The 25,189-nt window shown below is 39.3% G+C and overlaps 1 protein-coding gene across 21 annotated transcripts in view; it reads left to right on the plus strand.

Annotated features, from left to right (window-relative positions):
* The window catches only part of AFG2A (AFG2 AAA ATPase homolog A), a 226,077-nt gene that overhangs the window by 719 nt on the left and 200,169 nt on the right, over positions 1 to 25,189 (plus strand). For all 21 annotated transcript variants that reach the window (XR_009741636.1, XM_061444184.1, XM_061444152.1 and 18 more), the window contains exons 2-9: positions 228 to 352; positions 939 to 1,096; positions 5,687 to 5,745; positions 6,905 to 7,540; positions 9,798 to 9,927; positions 10,548 to 10,604; positions 11,446 to 11,569; positions 12,854 to 13,109. Coding sequence is in view for 20 of the 21 variants with exons in the window: in XM_061444184.1 (XP_061300168.1) it covers positions 228 to 352; positions 939 to 1,096; positions 5,687 to 5,745; positions 6,905 to 7,540; positions 9,798 to 9,927; positions 10,548 to 10,604; positions 11,446 to 11,569; positions 12,854 to 13,109 (1,545 nt within the window). In the remaining variant the exon portion in view is untranslated. The remainder of the gene's footprint in view (positions 1 to 227; positions 353 to 938; positions 1,097 to 5,686; positions 5,746 to 6,904; positions 7,541 to 9,797; positions 9,928 to 10,547; positions 10,605 to 11,445; positions 11,570 to 12,853; positions 13,110 to 25,189) is intronic.

A 25,189-nucleotide genomic window follows, 5' to 3' on the forward strand; every position in this document is an offset into this window, starting at 1 on the left:
GGAAATCTGTCAGTCCACGTTGCCATGGGTGTTTTCAGACCGGTCGAAAACACGGTCCCCTTACAGCGCAGACCCAGGATGGTCCCTGCACTTCCCTCATGGCTGGGTGCTGCCATTCATGGGGGCTTAGAAGGGTTTTGTTAGTTATACTGATTGGGGAGTGCGAGAAACACTGAATTAATCTGACAGGTAGGAAAAAATGATTTTTTTTTTTCTGAAAATATTAGGAGATGATAAAGTTCCAAATATGTTGCGAAGAGACCTCGCCCAGCTGTCACTGAGCAGCATGAAGTCTGCAAACGTATGCATAGGTCGTCCGGTCTTGATTACGTCTGCTAATAGGCGACAGGAGGTGAGGCTCTTAATTATTCCTACAAGTGCTTTTTCTGGGGCTTTCAACATGTTTCTCTTGTATTCAGCAGGGACCAAAATGGAGCATGCATTGAGAAAGATAGCAAATGAGCTTATCCATGTTTTCTACTCTGTAGTTACATCTTTATTCTCAGTACTGATTTTTTTTTTTCCCAGAAGTGTATGTCGAGTGAATATATGTATTGTGTTTTGTATTATATATGTACGCACACGTTTTATTTGCAAAGAAAGAGTACAGCACTTTTCTTTCCTCATTGATTTGAGGCATTTCTTACAGTGTATGCTTTTGGGTCATCTGCAAAATGTGTAGGGTCTTGGTGGAATTTTTTGTCTCCTGTAGGCAAAGTATAACCCCTTCTTTCTTGAAAATTGTCTTGGATCATACCTTAAGAACTCAGTGCTACTCAGTATCTTACTCTGTGGCACCAAGTTTTAACCGAATCCTTCTTCCCTCTCAGCAGATGTTTTTTATAACAAAACATTGCTCCTCCTAAGTGGAAGACTGGAAATGGTGGGAAGAAAAATCCATCTTAACTGACAGTTGTTTGCTTGCATCCTCTTCCTAGGTCTGTACTGCTTGGCCCACCACAGGCTTTCCAGGTGGGAAAGTTGGGCTGAGTGAAACCACACAGAAGAACTTGAAAGCAAATCTGGGTGATGCTGTCACTGTGCAGCCTGTAATTGGTGCAGTCATCCAGGCAGAGGAAATCAATGTAAAGTTGAGGTATGGAACTTGTTATAACCTAGTGAGGTGTCTGCTTTACACTGCCGACTCCTACCTCTTAGAAGATGCTATTTTTTTTCTCTTGCTTTGATGGTATTAGTACCTACACAAAATCAAACAAGTGCAGATGTTTGCAGGGTTAAGATTAAAGTTTAGTAACTGTTGGCTTACTGCCACTAACTGCAGCCCCCTGTGTGCACAGTGGAGTGGCTCAGCTGTTGTACAAAATCTGAGCTGAGGTGCTGTTGTGAGACATTAATGTTAATGACATTAAGCTCATTAGTCTTAAGAGAGTCTTTGTTTTACGTTAAATTAATGAATAGTAACAATAGCCCAGCGTCTCCTGAAGTGGAGGTCAAGCTACCTGCATTGCATTTACATTAGGCAAGGGTGTGTAACTGCATGATCGAGGCAGATTTGTTGAACTTCTAAGTCACTTGTAAAGGATGAGGATAATCTCTCTGTGTATAGTTGATGTCAGGTTAGAAGGAGCCTGTTGCTGCTGTTGTCATTAGAAAGTAAGCTGCACACTGCTATCTGAGAAGCTCTTGTTGAAAAGTCCTGTTGTGGTTAAGAGAAATACTGGCTGACAGCTTGGGGAGAGTGATTTTATATTTTTTTTAACTACTTCCCTTCAGAACTTGCCCTTTGTATATTTGTGGCTTTATGCTCTGGTTTTATTTACTGGAATATTTTTTAGGATTGGAAATTCTGAGGTGTTTCTTTTTTAATTGAAATTCAGTCCAAAAAAAGAAGCAAAAGGTACAAATCACAGTTGTCTTGAAGTCGTGAATGCACTGAGAAATTAACATTTTGCCAGTCTGCAGAATACAGACTTCCTGTATTTGTCATTCTCAAAACATTCCACAGTCACCATTTGAGTTGACGCAGAACCTGATTATAGTTAATTCCTAGATAAAGTTATTTTACAGTTACTTTGAAAGTGTGCCAACACTTCAATTTCTATAAATTTACTTCACTTCCCCGTTAAGCCTCTGTTTTCAAACATGATGTTGTTGTCCATTTTAACAGGAAGATGCTGTTTTCCAGTGTACTGACTCTCAGAAATACTAGTGAGGCAGTCTTGCTTTGTGTCAGGAATATAACCAACTTTTATTACAGTTTTAGTGGTTAATTTGGCTGCACATTATGTGCTGACTTCCTGCCATCAGCTTGTGTTGCCCTCTGTGCCTCTCTCCTTACCAGAAATGCAAAAAAAGATATCTTTTGATATGGTTAATTTAATCCTATAGAAAGTTTTACTATTATTACATACTGTTTGGTTATAGAAGTGTTTGAAAACAGTCATTTCATTAAAAAGTGAACCTCACGTTAAATTAAATAATTAAGCATAATCTACGTATATTTCCCCATGTTAATATGCATTTTTTCTTCAAAGCTGAGACTTTTACAATACAAGCAAAGGATGAGGTCAGAGGAATTGAGTATGTAATTTCAGAAATATTTGATTACAGTAATTTTCTTTGGAAAGTGTTCCACAGTCAGAGGTTTCCCTCTTGGCCAGTCAAGAGTCAGGCTCTGAAGGTTGTTATATGTATGTACCACCAGATTAAATGACTGTTTTTCTAGAATTACTCTAGGAAAAAAAGAAAATGGTAACTGGTCTGTTTTAATCCTGTTCACTTATTACAAACCTTAGTGCCATTCTACCATGTAAGAATATAAATTATTAAAAGAAGTGGAAATCCCGTTATCTGAGTACTGCCTAGGTTTCTAGACACACTTCACAGTTGCAGCTCCTTCTCTGCAAATTAATACCTCTAGGGAGCTGCTTGCATACATAATTTAGCTTTTTTCTTCTTCTTTTTTTTTTTTTTTTTTTCAAATCAGTCCCCAGCCTCAGACTCCAAAAACGTAACAAGATGTGTTTACTTGTCAGGAATGGCAATGATATTTTGAGTGAGCTCCTCTAATTTAGCATAATACACCTCTTTCCGTCAAGTTACTTTGTTAGTAGAATTGAGAGCTGGGGGTTTATTTCTGGGTTTAGAGCGCCCCCCGTTGATCATACTTTTATTTGCAGTAGCTGTAACTTCTAAATGTCTTGCACATTGCAGTGTATCTGAGGAGTGGGGAGAGATAATGGTGTCTGTGCTCTCAGTGGCGTGAGGTATTTTAATAGACACTGGAGAAAGACATTCTCACAAGACACTTTTTACCTTGCAGTTGCTTTAGGTTAAGACCACATTTGTTCAGTTGTGTGTTAAATCCCAGTTGAGAAAATGCTGTAGGCCTGGCCAGGGCTGGTGAGGCTTAAGGCTTATCTGTTGAGTCACTTAAACTTGGTTAAATAAAAGATTAGAAAATATGTCATGGAGAGGAGTTGTACTGGTTTGATAGTGGATATACAATGCTTAAGGCATGCATGGTTTTGCAAGTGTTGAAGATGCTAGTTTCATGAATAGAAGATGTGTATGTGTGTTTGCAGGGCTGGAAGAGACTTATTTTATCTGTAATCTTTTTAAATTCAGTAAATGTAGCAATGGCTGTTTGTGTGGTGAGATGAGAAGCATGCATTTCATATATTTAATCTTTAAAAATGGTAAATATAAGTTATGATATTGTTTATTTCAGCATTATGTATAGAAAAACTAACCCAGAATTCAATATGCATGCTTCTTTTGTTGCTATGTGTCTAATATTCAGATAGTATAAAAAACAGACTAGGGACAATGTGGGCCCTCTCCAGAAGCTATCAGGAGAACTGGCTACCCTGGATTTGGAGAAGGCTGAAGCTCATAATGACTTCTTTGCCTCGGTCTTCACTGGCAAATGCTCTGACCACGCCACCCAAGTGCTGTAAGGCAGAGGCAGGGATTGTGAGAGTGAAGACCTCAGGCCCACTGTAGGAGAGGATCTAGTGTGAGACCGTCTTAAGAACCTGAATGTACACAAGTCCATGGGACCTGATGAAATCCATCTGCGGGTCCTGATGGAGCTGGCGAATGAAGTTGCTAAGCCACTGGCCATCATATTTGAAAAATCATGGCAGTCAGGTGAAGTTCCCAATGACTGGAAAAAAGGTAATATAGCCACCATTTTCAAGAAGGGAAGAATGGATGACCCAAGGAAATACAGACCAGTCAGTCTCACTTCTGTGCCTGGCAAAATCTTGGAGCAGATTCTCCTGGAAGGCATGCTAAGGCACATGAAAAACAACAAGGTGCTTGGTGACAGCCAGCATGGCTTCACTAAGGGGAAATCCTGCTTGACCAATTTGGTGGCCTTCTGTGATGGGCCTGCGGAACTGACAGACAGGGGTAGAGCAGTTGATGTCATCTACCTGGACTTGTGCAAAGCGTTTGACACTGTCCCACACGACATCCTTGTCTCTAAATTAGAAAGACACCAATTTGATGGATGGACCACTCAGTGGATAAAGAACTGGCTGGATGGCCGCACACAAAGAGTTGTGGTCAATGGCTCAATGTCCGGCTGGAGACCAGTAACGAGTGGTGTCCCTCAGGGTTCGGTGTTGGGACCGGTCTTGTTTAACATCTTTGTCGCTGACATGGACAGTGGGATTGAGTGCGCCCTCAGCAAGTTTGCCGATGACACCAAGCTGTGTGGTTCGGTTGATACCCTGGAGGGAAGAAATGCCATCCAGAGGGACCTTGACATGCTTGTAAGGTGGGCTGATGCCATCCTTATGAACCATGCCAAGTGCAAGGTCCTACACCTGGGTCAGAGCAATCCTAGGCACAGCTACAGGTTGGGCAGAGAAGAGATTCAGAGCAGCCCTGTGGAGAAGGACTTGGGGGTGTTGGTCGATGAGAAAATGAACATGAGCCAGCAGTGTGCACTCACAGCCCAGAAAGCCAGCCATATCCTGGGCTGCATCAAAAGGAGCGTGACCAGCAGGTGGAAGGAGGTGATCCTTCTCCCCTACTCTGCTCTTGTGAGACCTCGCTTGGAGTATTTTTGTGCAGTTCTGGTGTCCTCAACATAAAGGACATGGAACTGTTGGAACAAGTCCAGAGGAGGGCCTTGAGGATGATCAGGGGACTGGAGCACCTCCCGTAATCAAGACAGGCTGAGGAAGTTGAGGCTGTTCAGCTTGGAGAAGAGAAGGCTGCGTGGAGACCTCATAGCAGCCTTCCAGTATCTGGAGGGGGCCTTTAGGGATGCTGGGGAGGGACTCTTCATTAGGGACTGTAGTGATAGGAGAAGGGGTAACAGGTTCAAACTTAAACAGGGGAAGTTCTTTACTGTAAGGGTGGTGAGACACTGGAATGGGTTGCCCAGGGAAGCTGTGAAATGCTCCATCCTTGGCAGTGTTCAAGGCTGGTTGGACAGAGCCTCGGGTGACCATTTACTGTGAGGTGTCCCTGCCACGGCAGGGGGGTTGGAACTAGATGATCTTAAGGTCCTTCCCAACCCTAACTATTCTATGATTCTATAATGTGAAGACTGGCAAGTGCTCATCCATCTTTTCTGTTTGTGGGGTTAAATGATATCCTGTAAAACAGATGGTATTTGTTTGTTTGGTGCCTTAATGGTGTGGACTCTCTGTTGGTTTTGAAGTAGTTACTGCTTGGAAAAATGCTTTCTTTTTCCTTCCTACCACAGGGACAAAGATGCCACCATTAATGCCGAGGAAATGTCTGTCTGTCTACTGAGAAACCTAGGTACAAGTTTTGTTGCTTCTCTTTTGACTGTTTAATTTTTATAGTAGATCCACAAGTTCTGGATGGAAAAGCAAACAGTTTCCTCTAGTGTTCTCAGTTGAGAGCTTATAGCAAAATAGAGTACCTTATCCTGGCCATGCTTCTTTTAGGGATTTGTCTTCTTTCGGCTAAATAATTTTGCCTTGCTGTAAATATGTAATTTACATTAATTGTGATCTATTTCTTCTGATCATTATACATACTACTGGTTCAGGTTACGGCTTTTTAGCAATCATTGCTGGCCTTCTGGCTGATATTGTGATGCTCTTCAAAATTTACTTGCAGTGTAAAAATGAGATAAAAGATCAATATTAACATGAAATCCCATACTCTGAATTACATTTTTTTTTTTTGTGTTGGTGATAAGTGAGGAAAATTGCTCTTTATTGGGTGGCACATAAGTGTAAGTAAGGCAAAAAAAGCCAGTTAACCTGTGGAAGATATAGCACTACCCAAAGCACTCACTGCAAGTTGTTCTACTCAAAGGGAATATTCTGATTTAGGAATTAAGAAGAGTATTGCTATGCTAAGAAGCAGAAAACATTTGCATTTCAAATGTTTCATTTCAAATTCATGAGTTTGGAAATAATAAATCATGTTTACATTTCTGCCTTTGTTTTTTTTGTGCCTGTAGGGTGTGTTCAGATCACATTGCTTAATCTTTCTCTGTCAGTGCAAAGGCTAAAAACCTTGGCTTTTTGTTAGGCCAAGACTCTCAAAGAAAGTTGTCTAACCATGAACTGTTGTGAATTTATTAGGCACACAACAGATACAAAATTTTTACTTCTTACTAATTCCATATTCTCCCTTTGTATGGTGTGTGAAATTTAAAAGGGTCAGACTAATGATGTTTAGTGTGAGAGATTACATATGGTACTGGTGAATATTTACCCAGTAGTGTGTTTGTGCATAAAAGGATCATTGAAATGAACTGAAATTACATGGAAATTACCTGTCTTTTGTTATGCTTATTTAGAGCACTCCCTGCCTAGTCTTCCTCACACAGAATTATTGTTCTGATACAAGAATGTCTGAATGTTATTGCTGCCAAAGTACATTGAAATGTTGTCTTTTTCTTGTCTTTTTCTTTTTTTTTTTTTTTTTTTTAATCTTCCCATAGATGGGAAAATTGTTTTACCAGGAAATCTCTTGGCTTTCACCTTCTATGGCAGAGTTTGTAACATTGTGGTGATGAAAGTGAAAGGAACTGATGGTGGAGAGCTGACTGCCCAGGGCAGCACCGTTTCTGGTGATGTGCATGAGCCAGACCTTGAAGGATCAAATTTGGACACAAGTATGTTAGATTTGTCCTTCCAGCTCGGCAAGATGGACATTGACAATAGTCCAGAGGTTGCATCTATGAGCACACCAAGCAAACTGATGGATCCAAGTTCACCACTTACACCCAGTTCTGCTGTGACGGCCAGTGATCAAGGTGCTGGTCAGGCAGAGAAAACCTGCAGCAAGGGAGATGGCGCAGACCTCAGTAGTAATTTGGAGTTGTCTGGGAAAGGAGGCAGTGAGGGACTCCCACTGACTGGCAAAACTGGACAAATAAGCAGTGCAGACACTTTTTATTTTATTTCTTCAAGAACTAGAATCAGTTTTATTGAAACAAGGTCCAATGCAACAGATGATGGTGACTGTGAATCCCAAGTCACCTATGATATGATAGGAGGTCTAAGTAGCCAGCTCAGAACTATTAGAGAAACAGTTGAACTGCCCTTGAAGCAAGCTGAACTGTTCAAGAGTTACGGTATGATGCCTAAGAGTTGGCTTCTTCATTTTATACTAGTTTTTCTTCTTTAACATGTCTTTAATTTTTTGTAAAACCAAGCTATTGCAGGAATATGCACTGAATTTTATTTAATGCTGGTGTGGTATACATGTGTGTTTGAACAATGTCAAGCTGTTTTATAATGCTTGCTGTATGGATACTATGAAGATGTTATGATTAGGTCGTGAAAAATAATTGAGTAGGGAAGAAATACTTGTCTGTACAAAAAAATTCAGGCATGCATCAGCAGGTTTTACAGCAAATAGGAAAGACTTCTGTACTTGTGCATTTAAAGGTGCAGATGTTTGTGTCTTCATAAGATTTCAGTTTGTTCTGGTAGAGTCAACTAATTACATCTTTTTAAGTTGATAAAAACTCAGTTGGATTAATTTATCTGCTGTTTTTATCCCTGCATGTTGTAGGGTTCCTGCAAAATTTTAGGGAAGCTTTTGAGGCTGTTTACTCACTACTCAGTGTGTTTAGTAGGGAATGACAAGGTAGAAAAAAATAACGTGATTACTGTTGCCATATATAAAGTCATACTTAACATATGTAGAAACTTTGGGGATTTTTGTGGCAAAGATAAAACTCTGTACTGTGTATTTATCACAAATGGATATGTATAAAGTAGGTGCTTCTGCTCATTGTGCTTGTTTAGGTGTGGATCACTGTGAGACAGGGCTTTTACCTGTAAATATTTCTTTAATATGATGTCTTTGAGGCTTTTTATTTCTCTTCCTTATCTATCCACACGTAGGCTTAAGGAGGACATGATTTCAGTTATTACTGGGAAAATTCCAAAAGACAGTCTTTTGGTGTACATTGCTTGGGTGTGATGGGCAGGTGTCAATGGAATGGTGTGAGGCACCTTCATCCGCATGTGGTCCAGCTCAATTCACTGACATCCAACCTCAGCATCACCACATGATTTTGTGTTAGCAGAAAGTTTGCTTCAGCATCAGTGTTCTTCATACTTAGTCCCAAAACTGCTTGATCAGCTTCTGTATTAATTACATGAGAGATGATGATGTTTCCTCATCAGTTGCAAACCTTTCATAACCATTAAAACGTTGAGAGCCCTTGTCTCCTCATGGGGAACAAGGCTGTCAGCTGAGCTGAGACCTTGGTTCAGCAGCTCCGTTTCTTGCCAGTACCAGAAACACCGCATGAGGGAGCAGCACATGCTTTAACGTACTCTTGTAAAGTAACCTCTCCTTAAAGACACTTCTGTCCTGTGACAGTTAGCAGACAGTTTGAGTATGTTAGTTCCTAATATTTGGACTTTCTGTCTATGCCAGCTCTATTATTCTCCATCACCACTGGGATATGACCTGCCCTTCAAGCATTGTTCTCTGTCTGGTATTGCAGTACCAACTGATGTTTCTTCTTTGGTTGTGTTTCAGCAATGCCTTTAGTGACAGGGTCAGTCCTTTGTCAGACTTTCCTTCTTTTTGCTTTCTAATTTTTCATCTGTTTTTGGCTTTGTGCCCATTCGGTTTGGCTTTTGCTGGTCTGAAACTTTTTGGGGGCCTCTGCCTGGGATCATAATAGTACTTCATGCAGTTACCCGTAGTTTCTGTTCAGTTTTAACTGTATACAGTCGTACCTTGTTCTTCTGGTGCCCCTTATGTTCTGTGCCTGAATGTTTCTGTCTGTTTTAGCTTGTAACATGTGCCACTAAAGAGGCAAATTAATCCTTTTGATGTGTGTTCTTCATTTTTTTTTTAAGTATTCTTGAATTGAACCTCAGTATTTCTGAGGGATTTTTCTGAACCGAACCTCACAGTATTTCTGAGGGAGAAGTGGTTTTCTGACATTGGAAATTTGTAATAATGACACTAAGAATCATTAATTACTTATTAAAGCACATTCATGGATGTTGGGTACTCGGTCCAATAGTTTTTTTTGAAAAAAATCCCCAAAACAAACGCCATAACGCATATGGAGAATTATAATGTTGAACTACTGAAAAATATAATGATTGAAATAGCTGCTTTTTAAACAGAAGCATCTGGACTTCAAAAGAAAAAATATAGATCTGTGCTCTGTATAAGAGTGCTCTTTCTACTGAAAGCCTACAATTCTATCAAAATGATGCATCTGTTAAAGAAGTTAATGCTGAGGTCAAGTTATAACTGGTAATAACTAGGATAGTGAAAATGTACACGTGCAGGTTGTTCAGACTGGCATTTATCCTAAATAACTTCCTTCTCTGTGTGCATGTGCTTGTTGAAAGGCATCCGTCCTCCTAGAGGAGTGCTCCTGTATGGCCCTCCAGGTACTGGGAAGACTATGATTGCCAAAGCAATTGCAAATGAGATTGGCGCTCACGTTATGGTTATTAATGGTCCTGAAATAATCAGCAAGTAAGTCCACCCAATTTATTTTCATTGATTCAAAAAATATATTGAAGTCTGTCCTGGCGTCTGTCTGTTTGTGGATAGCCCATAGCCAGTTCTACATCTATCTGCCCAAGAAGGTAAAAAACTAATGGGAAAGGGTTGTCTCCAGTAGGGCTTATGTTTCTTCTTGTAATAAGAGAGGTTTATTGGATTTAGCCAATAAATTTACGTAAGGCAAGAACTAAATTAAAGAGGGGATTAAAACTGCATCTGCAATTGCATGTTAGTTCTGCAACAAGAAGCTGGCTTATTAAAGCATAATTGAAATGAAGGTGACACTGCACCAAGAAATGTCTCCTGGGAATTATTTGTTTGTTTGCTTTAAAAATATAGATAAAATTAACACAGAAAAGAGAAGTTTTGGCCTTTAATCTTCATTCTAGTTACAGGATGGTAATATATTTGCCTGTGCTCCATTTTACCTCAATTTCTTGTTCTTGTGGAAATAAAGATTGTTGTAGATTCGCATGTACTTGGGGACTTTGAAAGGGTGTGCTATGGCTTTTTGGAATACACAGGACTTTTCCAAGTTGCCTGGAAAAGACCAAAACATGATTTTTATTGAAGTATTTTAATTATTTTAGGTTTTATGGGGAGTCTGAATCAAGATTACGTCAGGTATTTGCTGAAGCTTCCTTGTGGTATGTTCTTTTGGATAATTTTTACTTTTACCACTTATTTGCAGTATTGATTCCAGCATTAATGTTCTTTAAGAAAAACATTTGCAAGAATCTTTGAATTGTAGTGTTTTCCTGCAGTGGTTTTTAAGAGGAAGTAAATTTGTTTATATACAGCTTAGCTAGAAGGAAAGCAGTGAAATTTTAGTATGCCTATTAAATGCTTTTGGACACTACCCTTTTTAAGGGACTGTTGTAGATGGTGCCAAATCGCTCAACCTGTATCATTAGTGTGTTGTGCGTACACTTATTTCAACAGATAGAAGCAGGAGCCAGAGTTTCACCTGGATCCAATTTTTTCTCTCTAGTTTTATCTTTGGAGAGCAATGCAGCATGCTGCTGAGCCATGGAAGCCAGTTCTAAATGAGCTAGTGTTGGTTCTATATAGCTATAGCACGCCTCTGGATTAAGCTGGCATTCTGCCCAAATTTATTAGACCTGGTTAAGGCAGACTTTAGATTTCCAGATGATTGGTGTTCACAGTACATCAGCAAAAGACTCGCATACTGTGTTTGTAGAAGAGGCAAATAAACTGCTGCCTTTTTTACTCATGTTGAGTCTTTGGGAGGAAGAAGTAAAAACTTAGATTGGTAGGTCATCTTGAAGGTATTAGTTGTTTGATATATTAGTCATTTTAGTTCAAGGTTGAAACTTTCCACCTGAAGGAGTGGAATGCTTGTCAATTTTTGTAGGAACTGGATGTTTTTCATAAACAGCTTAGTATTTCTCTGCCTTGGTGTTTTAAATCTTCCTGAGCACCTTAACATTAACTGCCCCCCCCCCCCCTTTTTCCTTTCCTCTCCAGTCAGCCATCCATTATATTTATAGATGAGTTGGATGCACTCTGTCCCAAGAGAGAAGGGGCTCAGAATGAAGTTGAAAAGAGAGTTGTTGCTTCACTGCTGACGTTAATGGATGGCATTGGCTCAGTAAGTAGCCTGTATTGCAACAATTAATGTCTGTGAGGACTAGCTGCCCAAAATAATTTTGCTTCTATAAAGCAGCCAATTCTAGATGAGTCATTTGGGAGAAAACAGGCTTAAGGGAGACTTTATAATCTAATGCTTTGTTAGGTGCTAAGTGGAAGACATAGGAGGAGAATGTCTCCTGATAACTATGAGATTAAAAGCTTTCTTCCATTCACTGTCTTTCCTTTGCCTTCTTCCACTCTTGTAGTTTTGCACATAAATAGCCCATCATTGAACAAATCCAGATTTTCTGGATTTCTTTTTGCTCTGAAATCAAAGTCATGAAAATATTTCTGGTGATATGTAGGCTGCATTATTAAAGGCAACAACAGGTATTTCAAGATTGCCATAGTAATATTTGGCACATAAAAAAGCCTTCTGAAGAAGCAGTACATTTCAGTTGAGTACATTATGGATTAAGCCCACAAAGTTGGCAATCTCTCATTGATAATTTTATGATTATCAGCAGGAAACATGAAAGAAATCTCTCCACAGTATGAAAATTAGTTTTGTGCTGTTTTATGTGATCTGCAAGTTTCTCATTTTTTTTCTGCATGATAGTTTGAGTTATCCAGTCTGGAGTTGTTCACAGGCAGAACATGTTTTCTGATGGCAAAGGGAGATACTCTTCACTCTTAGTGAATGAGTGTTTCATTCACTAAGAGAATGGTACTGCAAGAGACTTCTTAGCTGATTTTGCCTCACTCTAACAGTGCAAAAGCAGAGCCTGAGGAAATTGTTTAGGATTTTTGACCTATAAAGCTACAGGAAGCTTTATAACCTCCTGTCTCTGCTGGTTTTGATGCCTTAAATTTTTTGTTTCCCAACCTTGTTTATTCAAGGTCTGCTGATACCTTTCTGTTCTTTGTGGCAGTGCTGCCTTTTAGCTTAAACACTGCTTTTTCTTTCCTTGGTGCTTACTTCCCTGAGATGTAAAGCAAGATGGAAAAGTAAGCACTTGGGGATTAAAATGGGAGACACTAGAATGAGGGCATCTTGGAGGAAAGATTCTCTTGTATTATCGGTATGTGCAGCCTACAGTATTGCTAAATTGCAATTAAGGATAGGTTGGATGGGATCATTTGTGGGCTATATATTCTGAAATGTTCGCTTTCTTCCTCTATAGGATCTCAGGATTTTGGTGTGTGTCATATTTGGGAAAATTAAGCAAGAAGTATTTTTATAAGCTGTGTATCATTTGATTGTATTTTAAAATTAATATTTTGCATTGTTTGATGCCTTCAGGAGGGCAGTGAAGGACAGCTCTTGGTACTTGGGGCCACTAACCGTCCTCATGCACTGGATGCAGCACTGCGCAGACCTGGGCGTTTTGATAAAGAGATTGAAATTGGAGTCCCTAATGCCCAAGACCGTCTGGACATACTCCAAAAGCTTCTCAAGAAAGTCCCCCATTCACTCACAGCAGCAGAGTTGGCACAACTAGCTGATAGCGCACATGGTTATGTGGGTGCAGACTTAGCAGCCTTGTGCAAGGAAGCAGGTAAGACTTCATGCATCTTATTTAGGATCTTACTTTCTTACTTTATTGTTAATCTCTTTATTTTGTTTAAAAAATTCCACAGTCTGTACTAATAGCTTTTAAACCAATGAAATTTAATTTTTGTGTCAAAGAAAATATAGCCAAGCATGGAGCGCAAGGAACATCAGTCTGCTCCTGGGCACATCAGAAATAAAAAAGCCTTTGAGTATTAATAGATTTGAAAAGTGAATGTCAAGATAAGTAACACTGGGGAGTCCTCTGTGCCAATTCTACTGTATTAGAGAGCTAGCTGCCTTTCAGTAAACCAACGGTTTAGTGAGGTACCTGATATATCCCAGAGAGTTTTTCTACTCTAGATCCTGCCCCTTCCATACAAAAAACCTAAGTCACTCAGGCTGGACAGGTTGTCCTACAGATCCTTGTTCCCAGGAGACTGTGGGCCTGAGTGGTGTTTACTGTGGCTCCTTTCTTTTGTGCCTGTATTTCATTTGCCTACAGATGCGGAGCTTGTAACATGAGTGAGGAGACCTTGTGCACCTGGATCAAGTTGTGCCATGGAACTGGGAGAACTAGAGAGCACGGCCAGTGCTGGGGCCTGGGAAGTGCCTCTGGCCTCCAGCACAGGCATAGCCTGGAGAATTATCCACACATTATACAGCCAGGGTTCAGTATGTTCCAGGGAATACTTAAGTTCACTTCTGTTTTCCTTGGATGAAATATTAAAAGCATCAATTCTTACATTTTGCTAGAATGCGTCTACACGGTTTAAGTGTTGGACCATAAGCAGCCTTTTAAAACAGTCTAATCAAAATATGACTCTTCAGCTCGGCTTATGTGTGTTTTCCCCCTTGTAGTTTGTGAGTATGTTTGCTGTATGTGCTAGTTACTTTTATTTCCTTTGGCACTGGGACAGCTTCCTCTGGCAGTGACACAGTGCACAGTTAATTCTCGCATCAGAATTAACTATGAAGATTACAGAAGTTTTATTAAGGGTGATGGCACTTGGAACAGCAAGGTTTTTACTTGCCAGTTTCCTGAATTTTTAAGGGATAGTTCTCAAATATGAATTTATGGACTTTTGTGTGGATCAAGAAGAAAAAAATACGTATGGACACAGACTATTCATTTTATAGTGTGCTTCAGTTGGCCTCAGTTGTGTTTTAAGCTCTAAGTTAGCAAACATTCATTTTAAAACAAATATATACAAACAACAACATGAAAAAGATAAACTCCCTTTTTACTTTCCTTTCTCTGTTTTTGGAAGCCTCTCAGTCTGCCTGTCTCACAGTCATCACATAGTAAACACTTAATTAATCTAAAACTTTCAGTGAGAAGTGTTGTGGTTTCAATTCCAAACATGACCCAGCCTGGACTTTCCTTGTGCACATAGATTCTGGACACTTCATAATCCAGCTGCAAATCAGTGATATTTATACACTTAATGAGGGCCTTTTAGAAAGAAATTTTGAATGTTGTGCAAATTGAACATTACCTCCTATCTAGAGTCAAAACTTCTGGCATCTACCTGTGACTGATTGCAGGACTATCCGAGAGCTTTGTAGCCAGAGCTAATACTGGGAATGGGAGAAGGAGGATGTCTCCTTTCTATTGATCTTTGTTCTTGAATGCTGTTAAAATTTCCTTGTCGTTTGTTAACTTGGGCTGACCTCTGATGGGGACAATACAGTCCAGCGCAGTTAACTCTTTGTACCCCACATGTATTTTTCAAAGAGTTGCAGAAGCATGATTTTGTCAAAGTATGTCATAAACTGAATTTAAGTTGCTCATTGTTAAAGAACAATCTCAGTTGGATTCTGTTTTTTCTGATGAAGCTCTTGAGTACCAATTTTTATATTAAGTTTTCAACACCCTGTAAAATATTAGTGCTTTCACTGAAGCTAAACTTAGAAAAGACTAGCTTTTATGAGATAATAATGTTACCTCATAATGATAAGTAATAATATTTCTCATCAGCAGAGCAAGGTTATTTCATATAGAAAATTTTGCAGTGTTTTGTCTAGTCTTGTTTGTTGTTCCAAGCAATGGGCTTCTGTTGCTTCACTTAAGAAACTGAACTGTGGGCCAAGATAGCTTGTTGTCCAGGAATGCTCTCTGATACTCAGCCGAAGTTTTCCTTGTTTAGTTTTATTCCATTATTTCTATTTACATCCTTGTATAACCCGTTCACTCTCCCTCCTTAGTGTTTACACCCTTTGGACATCTCTAGGCTGTTCTCATGTCCTCTACCTCCTAATTCATTACTGAGCCAAGCTATAAATATTTAGCTGTTTTAATCTTTTCTCATAAATAAGTCCTTCCTGCCTTCTGAGAAATCATGTTCGTTTTCTCTGAACTCCCTCCAGTTTGTCAATAATCTTTTGCTAATGTAGGGCTCAGAACTGAACCTTGTATTTCGTATATATTGCAACATAAACCGTGATACAAACATATAGTTGACTGCTGGTGCACACTTTGAAATAATGAAAATGCTTAATGTTCATGCAATAGCTGTGTTAAGAGTTCTTTTACAAATTTTAAGGTTGCTCTCGCCACTTCTGCAGATGATGGGTGTGTAAGTACAGGTGAAACATGAAAACTAATTTAGAAGCAGGAATTCTGAACTCGGAAACACAAGTTCAGTTTTGGGTACAAGGTTATTGTTGCTCGCTAATTGTATTGCAGCAGTGGTCTTTGGGAGACTTGAGTCATAGAATCGTAGAATCATAGAATAGTTAAGGTTGGAAAGGACCTTAAGATCATCTAGTTCCAACCCACTGCTATGGGCAGGGATACCTCACACTAAACCATCTCACCCAAGAGTCCTGATTAACCCATTTATATCTGTAGGTACTTGAGTTGTGGCTAGAAAGCCTAAAAGTTTACAGGCTATGTTTAAATGTTAAAATATGTTTATATTCTTAATACTAAGTTTAGATCATTTCCAAAGGACTCATCCTTCCTTATCTGATGTTTCAACTCTGGTCTTTAGGGCACGTACTGTGTGTATACTGCTTATGTAAGCCCAGGGTTTGCAATGGTAATTAATGTAACACATGTAGTAATTGTAGGTCTGTGATAGGCAAACATTTCACTTTTATTTCACTTTTGCATCTATAGTTAGGTTTTCTAAGCTACTTCATTATAAAATCTTTGATGTTTGTCTTCTGTATAACTCTGAAGATGTGAAAAGTAAATAGCTATTGTAGAGTTAAACATACTCCAACTGTTTTCTTGGCAGAAGTTATTTGTTCTCCAGTGCAGGAACTGGTTGGTGGTACTTCTGGGGTCAGACAGGCAAGTTTTCTTTCCTGTTCAGCAACTCTGTACATTTTCATGGAAGTCATTAAGAAGTTTTAGGAGCTTTTAATGTTCTGCTTTCACTGAGTGTTTCTAGGCCTCTGTGTATATCGTGTGTACAGACTTGCAGTGTTATGTATGCTGGAATGGGCAAGGAAAGGAGAGGTGGACAAGAAACCTGGAGAGTCTATGCAGTGTGCTCTGAGCTTTTCCAAACAGGGTATTATGACCAAACATTTGTGAAATATTTATATATAGACAGATATAATAATCAGTTAAGAGTGGTTTTTATTTATCTGCTGAATTTTTAAAATATGAGGGAATTTGTTTTCCAATGCTGCCTTTTCCTCTACTAAGGATACAATTCTGGTTTCTCACAAAATGAAATTGCAAAACTTTGACTTCATAGGAAGAACGCTAGGTATCATGAAGCTTACAGTATTGTTGCAAGAGTTGACATCAGGGTGACAGGCATCAGCTCTGTAAATGTATCTATCTCAGCCCGAATTGCTGTGCAGAGTGCTTGTATTCCCTCTCACATGTTGAGGAAGTATTATTTGTCTGGTTTATAAATAACTATGGTCCTTCCAGCAGAATTAAATGTAAACCTGGTATTTCTAACATGGCAAGTATCACTAACTTAGGTGCAGTGCTTTCAGAATCAGTGTACCTCATCTCTGTCCAGTGTTACATTATCTGTAGTGACTGTGTTGGAGAAATTGGGATTTCTGTGACCCTCTACTGCCTAGCAATATACTTGCCATTTCCACAATTAACTGCATACATTCATGTAGGTTAGCAGCATAGTATGGAAAACCTGCAAGTACTTTGATGGGTGCTGGACATGTGGACCTCACCTTGCAACAGGCTCCTTGTGGTAGACTCTTGAGGACTTGGGTGTCCTCTGAGGGATTCACATGCACAGAATTCTTGACAAGGGCTTAGCTATGTGTGCAGCTAGGAGTCATATTCTTAAAACTGGGAGAGGTCTACTGTGTCCTAAGTTACTCAGTAGACTATCTTTTAGTGTGAAGAGCTGTCTTCTGAATTGTTTTATCTCAAGCAGAGGTGGTGTCTAGAAGAAAGACTCTGCCACATCCTTGTTCATATTGCCAGTGTTTGTATGTCCCTGAGATCTTGTTGCTTCTGCTTTAATTAATTTGCCACACAGTCTTTTTATTAATTTCCTAAGAAATGTAATAGTTTTGATTTAATGGCAAAGATAAGCACTGCACTTTTATTTTTTTTAAACATATGAAATGTCAATTAGGTAGCAGGGACATGAATGGTATAAACTGTACTGAATGTTAGAAGATGCTTAGCAACAAGGTTTCCAAATATAGGAATTTATTATAAACTTAGCCTTCTATGGCTGCCTGTAGCATTTCAAGAGGGTGAATATAAATATAGCTTGATTTCTTCAAGAAGTGGATTCAGTCATACTGTTTACAGAGAAAGGAAGTATTTGCTTTATAATTCTTAGAATATATCTTGAACATCCTTGTTTATCACACATAATTTCAGTGTGCTGCTATAAAACACTTGGACTGTGATAAGGTAGCATCACGAAGAGAGGAAGAGCAAACGTCTTTGTTTAAATAGTGGTCTCTCTTGCAATAACATCTGTTTGGTTCCAGTGAGGATGCTGCATTGCAACCACCAAAACTTTGAAACTTCTGTGAAAGAAGCACTAATCACTTTGTTTGCATTGAAGTTTTTTTTTTAAACTGCCTGGTTATAATACAGTAAACACAGTTAAAGGTATCATCTTGCTTAGCCTTTTGGATTATAATTCTTCAGTGGCTTGAAATGGCTGTTACAAAAAATCTTCTGGAAATAAGAAACTGTCGTGGTTTAAACCCAGCCAGCCAGCTCGTTCACTCACTCCCCCCCTTTTCCTCCCTCTTTCTTTCCTTCCCCCGCCCGGCTCCACTCCCGGGGGGATGGGGAGGAGAATTGAGAGAATGCAACTCCCACCGGTTGAGACAAGAATAGTCCAGCAACAAATGTACAACACAAATCACCACCGCTACTACCAGCGACAGCAATGATAAGAGAAAATAACAAGGGAAGAGAATACGATACCACCTGCTGAAAATGAGTCTGACCCAGAAGAGACCCTGTGTCCTTCCGGGTAACTCCCAGTTACCCCTCCGGGCATGACGTGCTGTGGTATGGAAAACGTCTTTAGCTAGCTTGGGTCAGGTGTCCTGTCTCTTTTTCCTCCTGGCTTCCCCTCCTCCCTGGCAGAGCATGAGACTCACAAAGTCCTTGGTCAGGGTAAACATTACTTAGCAACAACTGAAAACATCGGTATTATCAGTGCTGTTCCCAGGCTGAAAGTCCAAACACAGCGCTGCACCAGCTACCAAGAAGGATAAAAATTGACTGCTACTGCTAAACCCAGGATAATCTTCAGTCAGTATAAATCAGGATTATTCTGCTGAATCTGTGAAGCTGCTTGTGTAGCCATATGAAATGGTCTGTTGTCTTATGTTCATAATTTGAGAGTCCTCTCTTTTTGAGATTTTATTGTCTATGATACTCATTTGGTCCTTTTATTACCCCTGCATTCTGATGAGTAACACAGCTAGGATGGAGAGTCCTTATGCTGCTTAATTTATAGCCCTATATATTGATTATATGTAGCTACTAGATGTGTGAAAGTGTAAGTTATTTAAGGGGATACTCTACCCGGCTTTTCCTGCAGCTGAGAAACTTCCTGCTATATTTTTTATGATCCCCAAAATAGTTTGTGCAATCCATTTACATTAAAGAGAAAACAATAAAAGAATTAGGCAATTGAAGGGCTGGCTCCTAGGTGTTTTGTTTTTCCCTGTAATTGATGGGTAAGTAAATTCTCCTGAAACTCAGGAATGTCTCTTTGTTAGATTTATGTGCTTCAGGTTTTTTTTCCCCCAGCTTCTGCAGTTTTGGTAGCCTGGCCACCTGCAAAGAAGCGTGAGGCCTTTAGGCTAATGTGATTAACAGCGAATCTCTGTGTGCATTGAGCACCAGCCTCTGACTGGTGTTTGAGTTAGACAAACACTGTATTCAGTATGTGATTGCTCAGCCTTGTATCTCAAATCCGAGCTCTCCTTTTCAGCTCAGTCTCAGTCTTGATGAAACAACCTAGTGTTAGGGCATCAAGAATATCTACCCTTTCTTCAGGCCATAAACACTCAGTCTGAACCTTTCCCAACATGATTTGGACCTGAGTTCTGCTGGAGGGTGTGCGACAAATGTAAATATTTTTCTTGGGCTTTAATCCTAAATGTAGGAATGTTGGCTGAGACACTGTTGAAAGTGTAGATATTGACAAAGGCAGTTGACAAGCAAGACAGTGGAATTGTTTTTTAGCTTGTTTTCAAATTAACTGATTGCAGTTACAGATTTTAAGGGAAAGCAGTGCTTGACATGCTATAGGTTTTTTATTCCTGTATGGAAAGTGACTGGAAATACCATATCTATGTTGTGGTTTGTTTGGTTGTTGTTTCCCCCCCCCCCATTTTGTAGCATGGAAAAAGATTGAAACCATGCTGCTGCAAGCAATCTGCTTTTGCATTCTCTAACTGAATAGTGGTTCCCATTGGATATTCAGAATGAGGTGAGAAAGGTCACTTGCCTTTTTATGAAAAGGTGATGTAGAAAATGTTTTTTTTTTGGACAGGAATATGAATAACAAATACAGTCAGATGGTCAATACCAAAAGATGTTTTGTTATGGAGAGATTTTTGCAGAAATAGCAGAATACTGGATTTTGAGAAACAGTGAAACGTTCAGACACAATGCAGAAGTAAAGCTACAAATTGAGTTTTTTGACTGGAACAGTTGAATTTTCTGACACTGTGTTGATGTTCAGCATTCATGAGTTTTAAGTTAGTGCTATGTTCTGTAGATTTAAAGTTGGGTCCTTAATGGAGAAGCTGTTTTTAACCCGAAGCAACTGACCTAGTTTGCTGTCTTAACAGGTTGTGAACAAATGCATCCTTGCTTGTACACACACATAGCAAGCAATGTGGCTTTTTTGGACTCGGACTGGAACATATGTTTTTCTTGTTCTTTCTTAGAGCGCTCACTCAGAATGATTGCTTTTGTGCAGTAGAGGCTACATGTGGATGCTGCTGAGCAGCTTGAAGGAGTGTGCTTGAGACTGGGTGGAGTGTGTTGCCCTTATTCTTGTCTGGGGGATCCCTTGGCCCTCTCTGTTAGGATGCCCTTCACCCAGCATCCTGTGGGGCAAAAACAAGCTCAAATTTGTTTTAGAATTACTCTCTTAGACATTTAAAGTAGTTCAACTAACTTTCCTAAGATTCCACAAAAAATGTGTTATTTTAGCTGCATAGGGTTAGATCATCACCCTTTTACTTTAGTTTGATGTCATTATGATGTGATTGCAAAATTTCTGAATCTCTCTTTTTTTTTTTAACCCCCTGTGTCTTTTGCATATGCTTAGTGCAGAGGTGTTTCATTAGTGCAACTGTCTTTGTATTCAGAGAGAAAAAAGTCTTGCTCTGTTTGCCTCTCTGAAGAGACACTGGTGCATGTTAAGTTTCTTTTTAGTTATTTTTCCTTATATAAAATCTTGGGCCCATTAGGTTGTGTGTTTTGGTTTGTTTTTTTTTTGGGGGGGGGAGTGTGTGGTTTTTTTTGGTTGGTTGGGTTTTTTGTTTTTTTTTGCAATGATACTTGTTTTTAGTTTTAGTGTGGAGAATGCTGCACTTAACTGCAGTCAGGGCATGTGAACTTTTTGTTTTCATCATAACTAAATTTAACTTTTTATCTGAAACTGGCTTGCATTTAGTTGGATGATGGGATTGCTGACTTCATATACACAGTTGAGGGTTGGCTATTTAATAATCTGTTTTAAGTGCATCCCATTCTACCTGCTATATTTATATAAGCAGGAAATAAAGAATATATTCAGAAGAGTTGATCAATAACTGTCATTAACATTTTGAAATAACTTTCATGACAGACATCATGTTCTTGCTCCTGAAACTTGAGTGATACAGAAGAAATTATACTATTCATGTGTGCATATAGAAACCTCTATGCTTGAATGAGTGTGAGGGTCCACCCCAAAACAAGTTGTCTGGATTGAAGAGTGAGGGGGTGCAAGACACCAGAGTAGCCTTCTTGGTGCAGCCCTATCTGTGCAGACCGGTTGGCTATGCAATGGCAGTCAGAACGTCATTCCTCAGCTTGCAGATCCTGAAAATTTAGCATTATGTCACTTTGCTTAAGAATGGAATAAATTCAGGGTGGATACCGCCTCGGGCTGGGTCACTGGCCAAGATGTGGTGGGAACAGACAGTTCTGTTTGGTTCCTGTTTATTTTCTAGACCTGGGAGTCAACAGGGCGTTGGTAACCCAGCTCTAAGTCGCATTGACGTGAGTGGTGTGCTAGTCACTATTCTACTTATCAGGGTTTGTGTCTCATGAGGGTTTCAGATCTCTGGATGCAAAGCTGGATGAGAGCTGTTTGCCAGGCAGTGTTATTCTTCTATAGCAATGGAAGAAATCCTCAGCTGTCTGTCTAGCACCTTTGAATGAATGAAAATGATTTAACCAAGACGAAACTGATTTTTGAAGACACTCTACAGTCTACTTAATCTTTCAAATTGTCCTGTGGGTTTGGTGTTAGTTTTTTGTTTTTGTTTTTTTTCCCCTACAGTGACCTGAGCTGCTTGCTCCCCTGTGTTAACTTTGAAGGTTTTACAGATTTAAGAACTGAAAACAACTTCCTGACCTTTAATCTCTTAGAAGGGTTTGGCAAAACTGTGGACTTTATTCTTGCTGTGCACAGAGTCGTTCATGTTAACTGGTGTTTTGCTGACTGAAAGGTATTCCACAGGTTCACACACTTCGTTCTTCCTCTCCCATCATGTCTTTTCTAATTTTCTACCTCCTGCCAGCTGAAATAGGATAACCATGTTCACTGTTACTGCTGACCTGCACACAAGCACCGTGGTGTTTTTCTCCTACTAACAGCATTAATGTTCATGCAGTACTCCAGTAACCTGACATTAAATTGTTGCAAGTGATTGAGACTTGGATCCTCATGGTGCAGACGGTTACTCCATTTTCTGATTCAGAAATTACTTGTTTGAAAGGTGCATTAAATTTTAAGGATCCTTTAGTAACACTTTGAATTTTGGAAAGGCAATTGTTTCTCTATTTGTTCTGTGTTCTGGAGTTTGGTGATTGTTTTTGTTTTGTTGTTTGTTGTTTGTTTTTTTTTCCATGATACTCATTTATGCCATTTTGTCTTGTTTTATGCAGAATTTCATTTGATGCTGTTGTGTTTCTAAATTCAGATATCTTTTGAATTTTGGCTAATGCTTCTCTCCATGGTTCTCTCCAGATTCTGTTTGATCGGTTGTCTTGCTCTTACATTCTTTGAGTGACCATAATATGAGAACATCTAGACCTCAAGTACAGTGCTATTTCTGTGAAGCAATTCGTGTGCATTTTTTTTCAGCTTTTGTGCTGAATCTGGTTTCAAATGTAACTTGGATCAGCAGTGGTAATAGACTCCATTTCAGAAGTATTTGAAACACAATTCTTCCCTTTTTCTACTAAAAACTGTAGGAGTTTTGTTCCCCTCTTAGTATATAGGGAGGGACTGAACATGATATGATTTATCTCCCTCTATCTTGCTCTGCTGGCTGTAGAAAGATCCGAACTAGAAAAGAAACTTTAGAAAAGAACTGTTTAGAGTAGATGTTCATCTTCAAGTTACAAGGTGGCAAACTTTCTCAGTATCTGAGTAAAAACAAATACTGTTTTCAGAGCTCTGCTTTTTTTTCTGCATAAGGTTGCATCAGCTGTACTTCAGACAAGCCATTGGTGTAAAAAATGGCACTATAGAAGAGCTCAGTTTTAGAATTCTGACTCCCTGTAAGGCTCCAGGTAAAATGTCTTCCTGGAATATATAATGGCGAACTTAGGATTTGAAAGCAGTCTTAGTTCTTTTGCTTAATCAATAAAAGATCTTCTGCTGAAATGTGGCTCGATTTGTATGTCTGTGTTAGTTCTACAGGAGCAAAATCAGCAGTAGGCATTTGTATGTAGAATGAATAGCCACTATTGGGGACAGAGCGTCACTGTTTTCAGGCAAAGTTCCTGTAGATCTTCTGACTTCAACTTTTGCTGTATTCTGACTTGACAGTGTTCTTAATTACAATTAGACTGATACTTAGCCACTAACCATTGCTTCTTGTCTTTCTCTCCTTGCTGTTCTGGTAGCCTGGCAGTCCTTATTTTTCTTCTAACATACGTATGACAAACCTTAGCTTAGCTACATTTATGTATGAGAGCAGGCTACAAACAGGCAGTCTGGTATTCCTTATTTCCTTCCATTGTCATTGTCTTAGGATAAATGATGTGTGTGTACCTGATCTGGGACTAAACTGTTTCCTGTATGAAATAAGTTTTGAAAATACAGTTCCTCCTTCCTTCCTTCCTTTCCCTCCGCTGTCATACCTCTCAACAACTTTTGGTCTGCTCCATAGACATGTTCCAGCAAATGCCAGAGCTCTTCATGAAGGACTATAAATTGTGAACGTACTCCCTACAGTAGATTAGTGTTCAGGTTGGCTGAGTGAATTTGCAATGTTACGGTTACAAGGGATTTAAGGGCATTATCTTTTATGTGCGAACAGGAAATGAAAGTTCTTCAGGGATTTTCCCATATATGTACGGGGTGGGGGTGGGGACGACACCAAACCAAAAAACACCACAAAACAATCAATCAAACTAAACTAAACCCCCAAGCCAAACAGTGGAACAACTTTTGTGTGCTTGTGAAGTCAAGTACACTGTTCTTACGGTTTATAAAGTTCAAAATTGATTTTAAGATATACAAAATGCTTTTCCTATGCATAAAACTTGAAGTATAGAATGTAAAGATCTGGAAGTAGAGGAAGATGCCCTATCTGGTGTCATTAGGAAGCTGAAATCTTTCCATATGCTGTTGAGCATTCCACTTGCAGCCATGCAGGGGAGAATCATGTTGTTTCTTACAGCTGTCACAGGTAGAAATGGTATGCGCCTTCTTGGTATGGCTGTTAACAATTTGGGAGGGAAATGTCAGATTAGCAGGGAAAGAAAAAACATTTCCTCTTGTAAATAGTCTTACAAGAAAATTACAATTTCTTTGAAGCTACTTATAGATTCTGCTATTAGAATTCTGGTAGGGTAAGCCCAGACAAGATGGCTTTGCAGAAGAAATAGTTGATGGGCAGTAAAAGGTGCATGACTAGCAATCTTGTTCAGTTTGTTTCCTCAAGTGTTGTGTATTCTGTTTCAGAAACCTAAAGTGTATATGTTCATTGTTTTGAGTGGATGCTTTCTATTATTTGCAGTAGTGTACGATTATACACAGACTGGCAAGTCTAAGCGTTGTAGAGTCTATTTTTAGGGTTAGACATTGTGATTACGATCTAATGTGCCATACTTAGCTAAACTATGAGCAATAAAATCTTTCAGGGAAGCAATGCCACTGATATGGTACCATAGCCTGATACCAAAGAGGGATCATCTGTACCAGGACAGGGTGTTCTGCTGGCTTTTTCCCCTCTATTCACTTAGTTTCCTCTGTTCTAGACAGACAGGGTGAATTAGTGAGGTAGAACATACAGTTGCCCGACTGGAACAAATTATTTTCCATTGTTTGTAATCATGCATGATTTATTATGTTTGTTTCTTTTCTTTCTTTCTTTTTTTTTTTTTTTTAAACAGGGATTTTCCATCTGTGACCTACTGAGAATCAGTGCTGT

The sequence above is a fragment of the Pezoporus flaviventris genome, unplaced genomic scaffold (genome assembly GCF_033815535.1).
Source record: "Pezoporus flaviventris isolate CSIRO_AGI_PZ_B2104156 unplaced genomic scaffold, CSIRO_AGI_Pfla_v1 ptg000002l, whole genome shotgun sequence".
Lineage (NCBI taxonomy): Eukaryota > Metazoa > Chordata > Aves > Psittaciformes > Psittacidae > Pezoporus > Pezoporus flaviventris.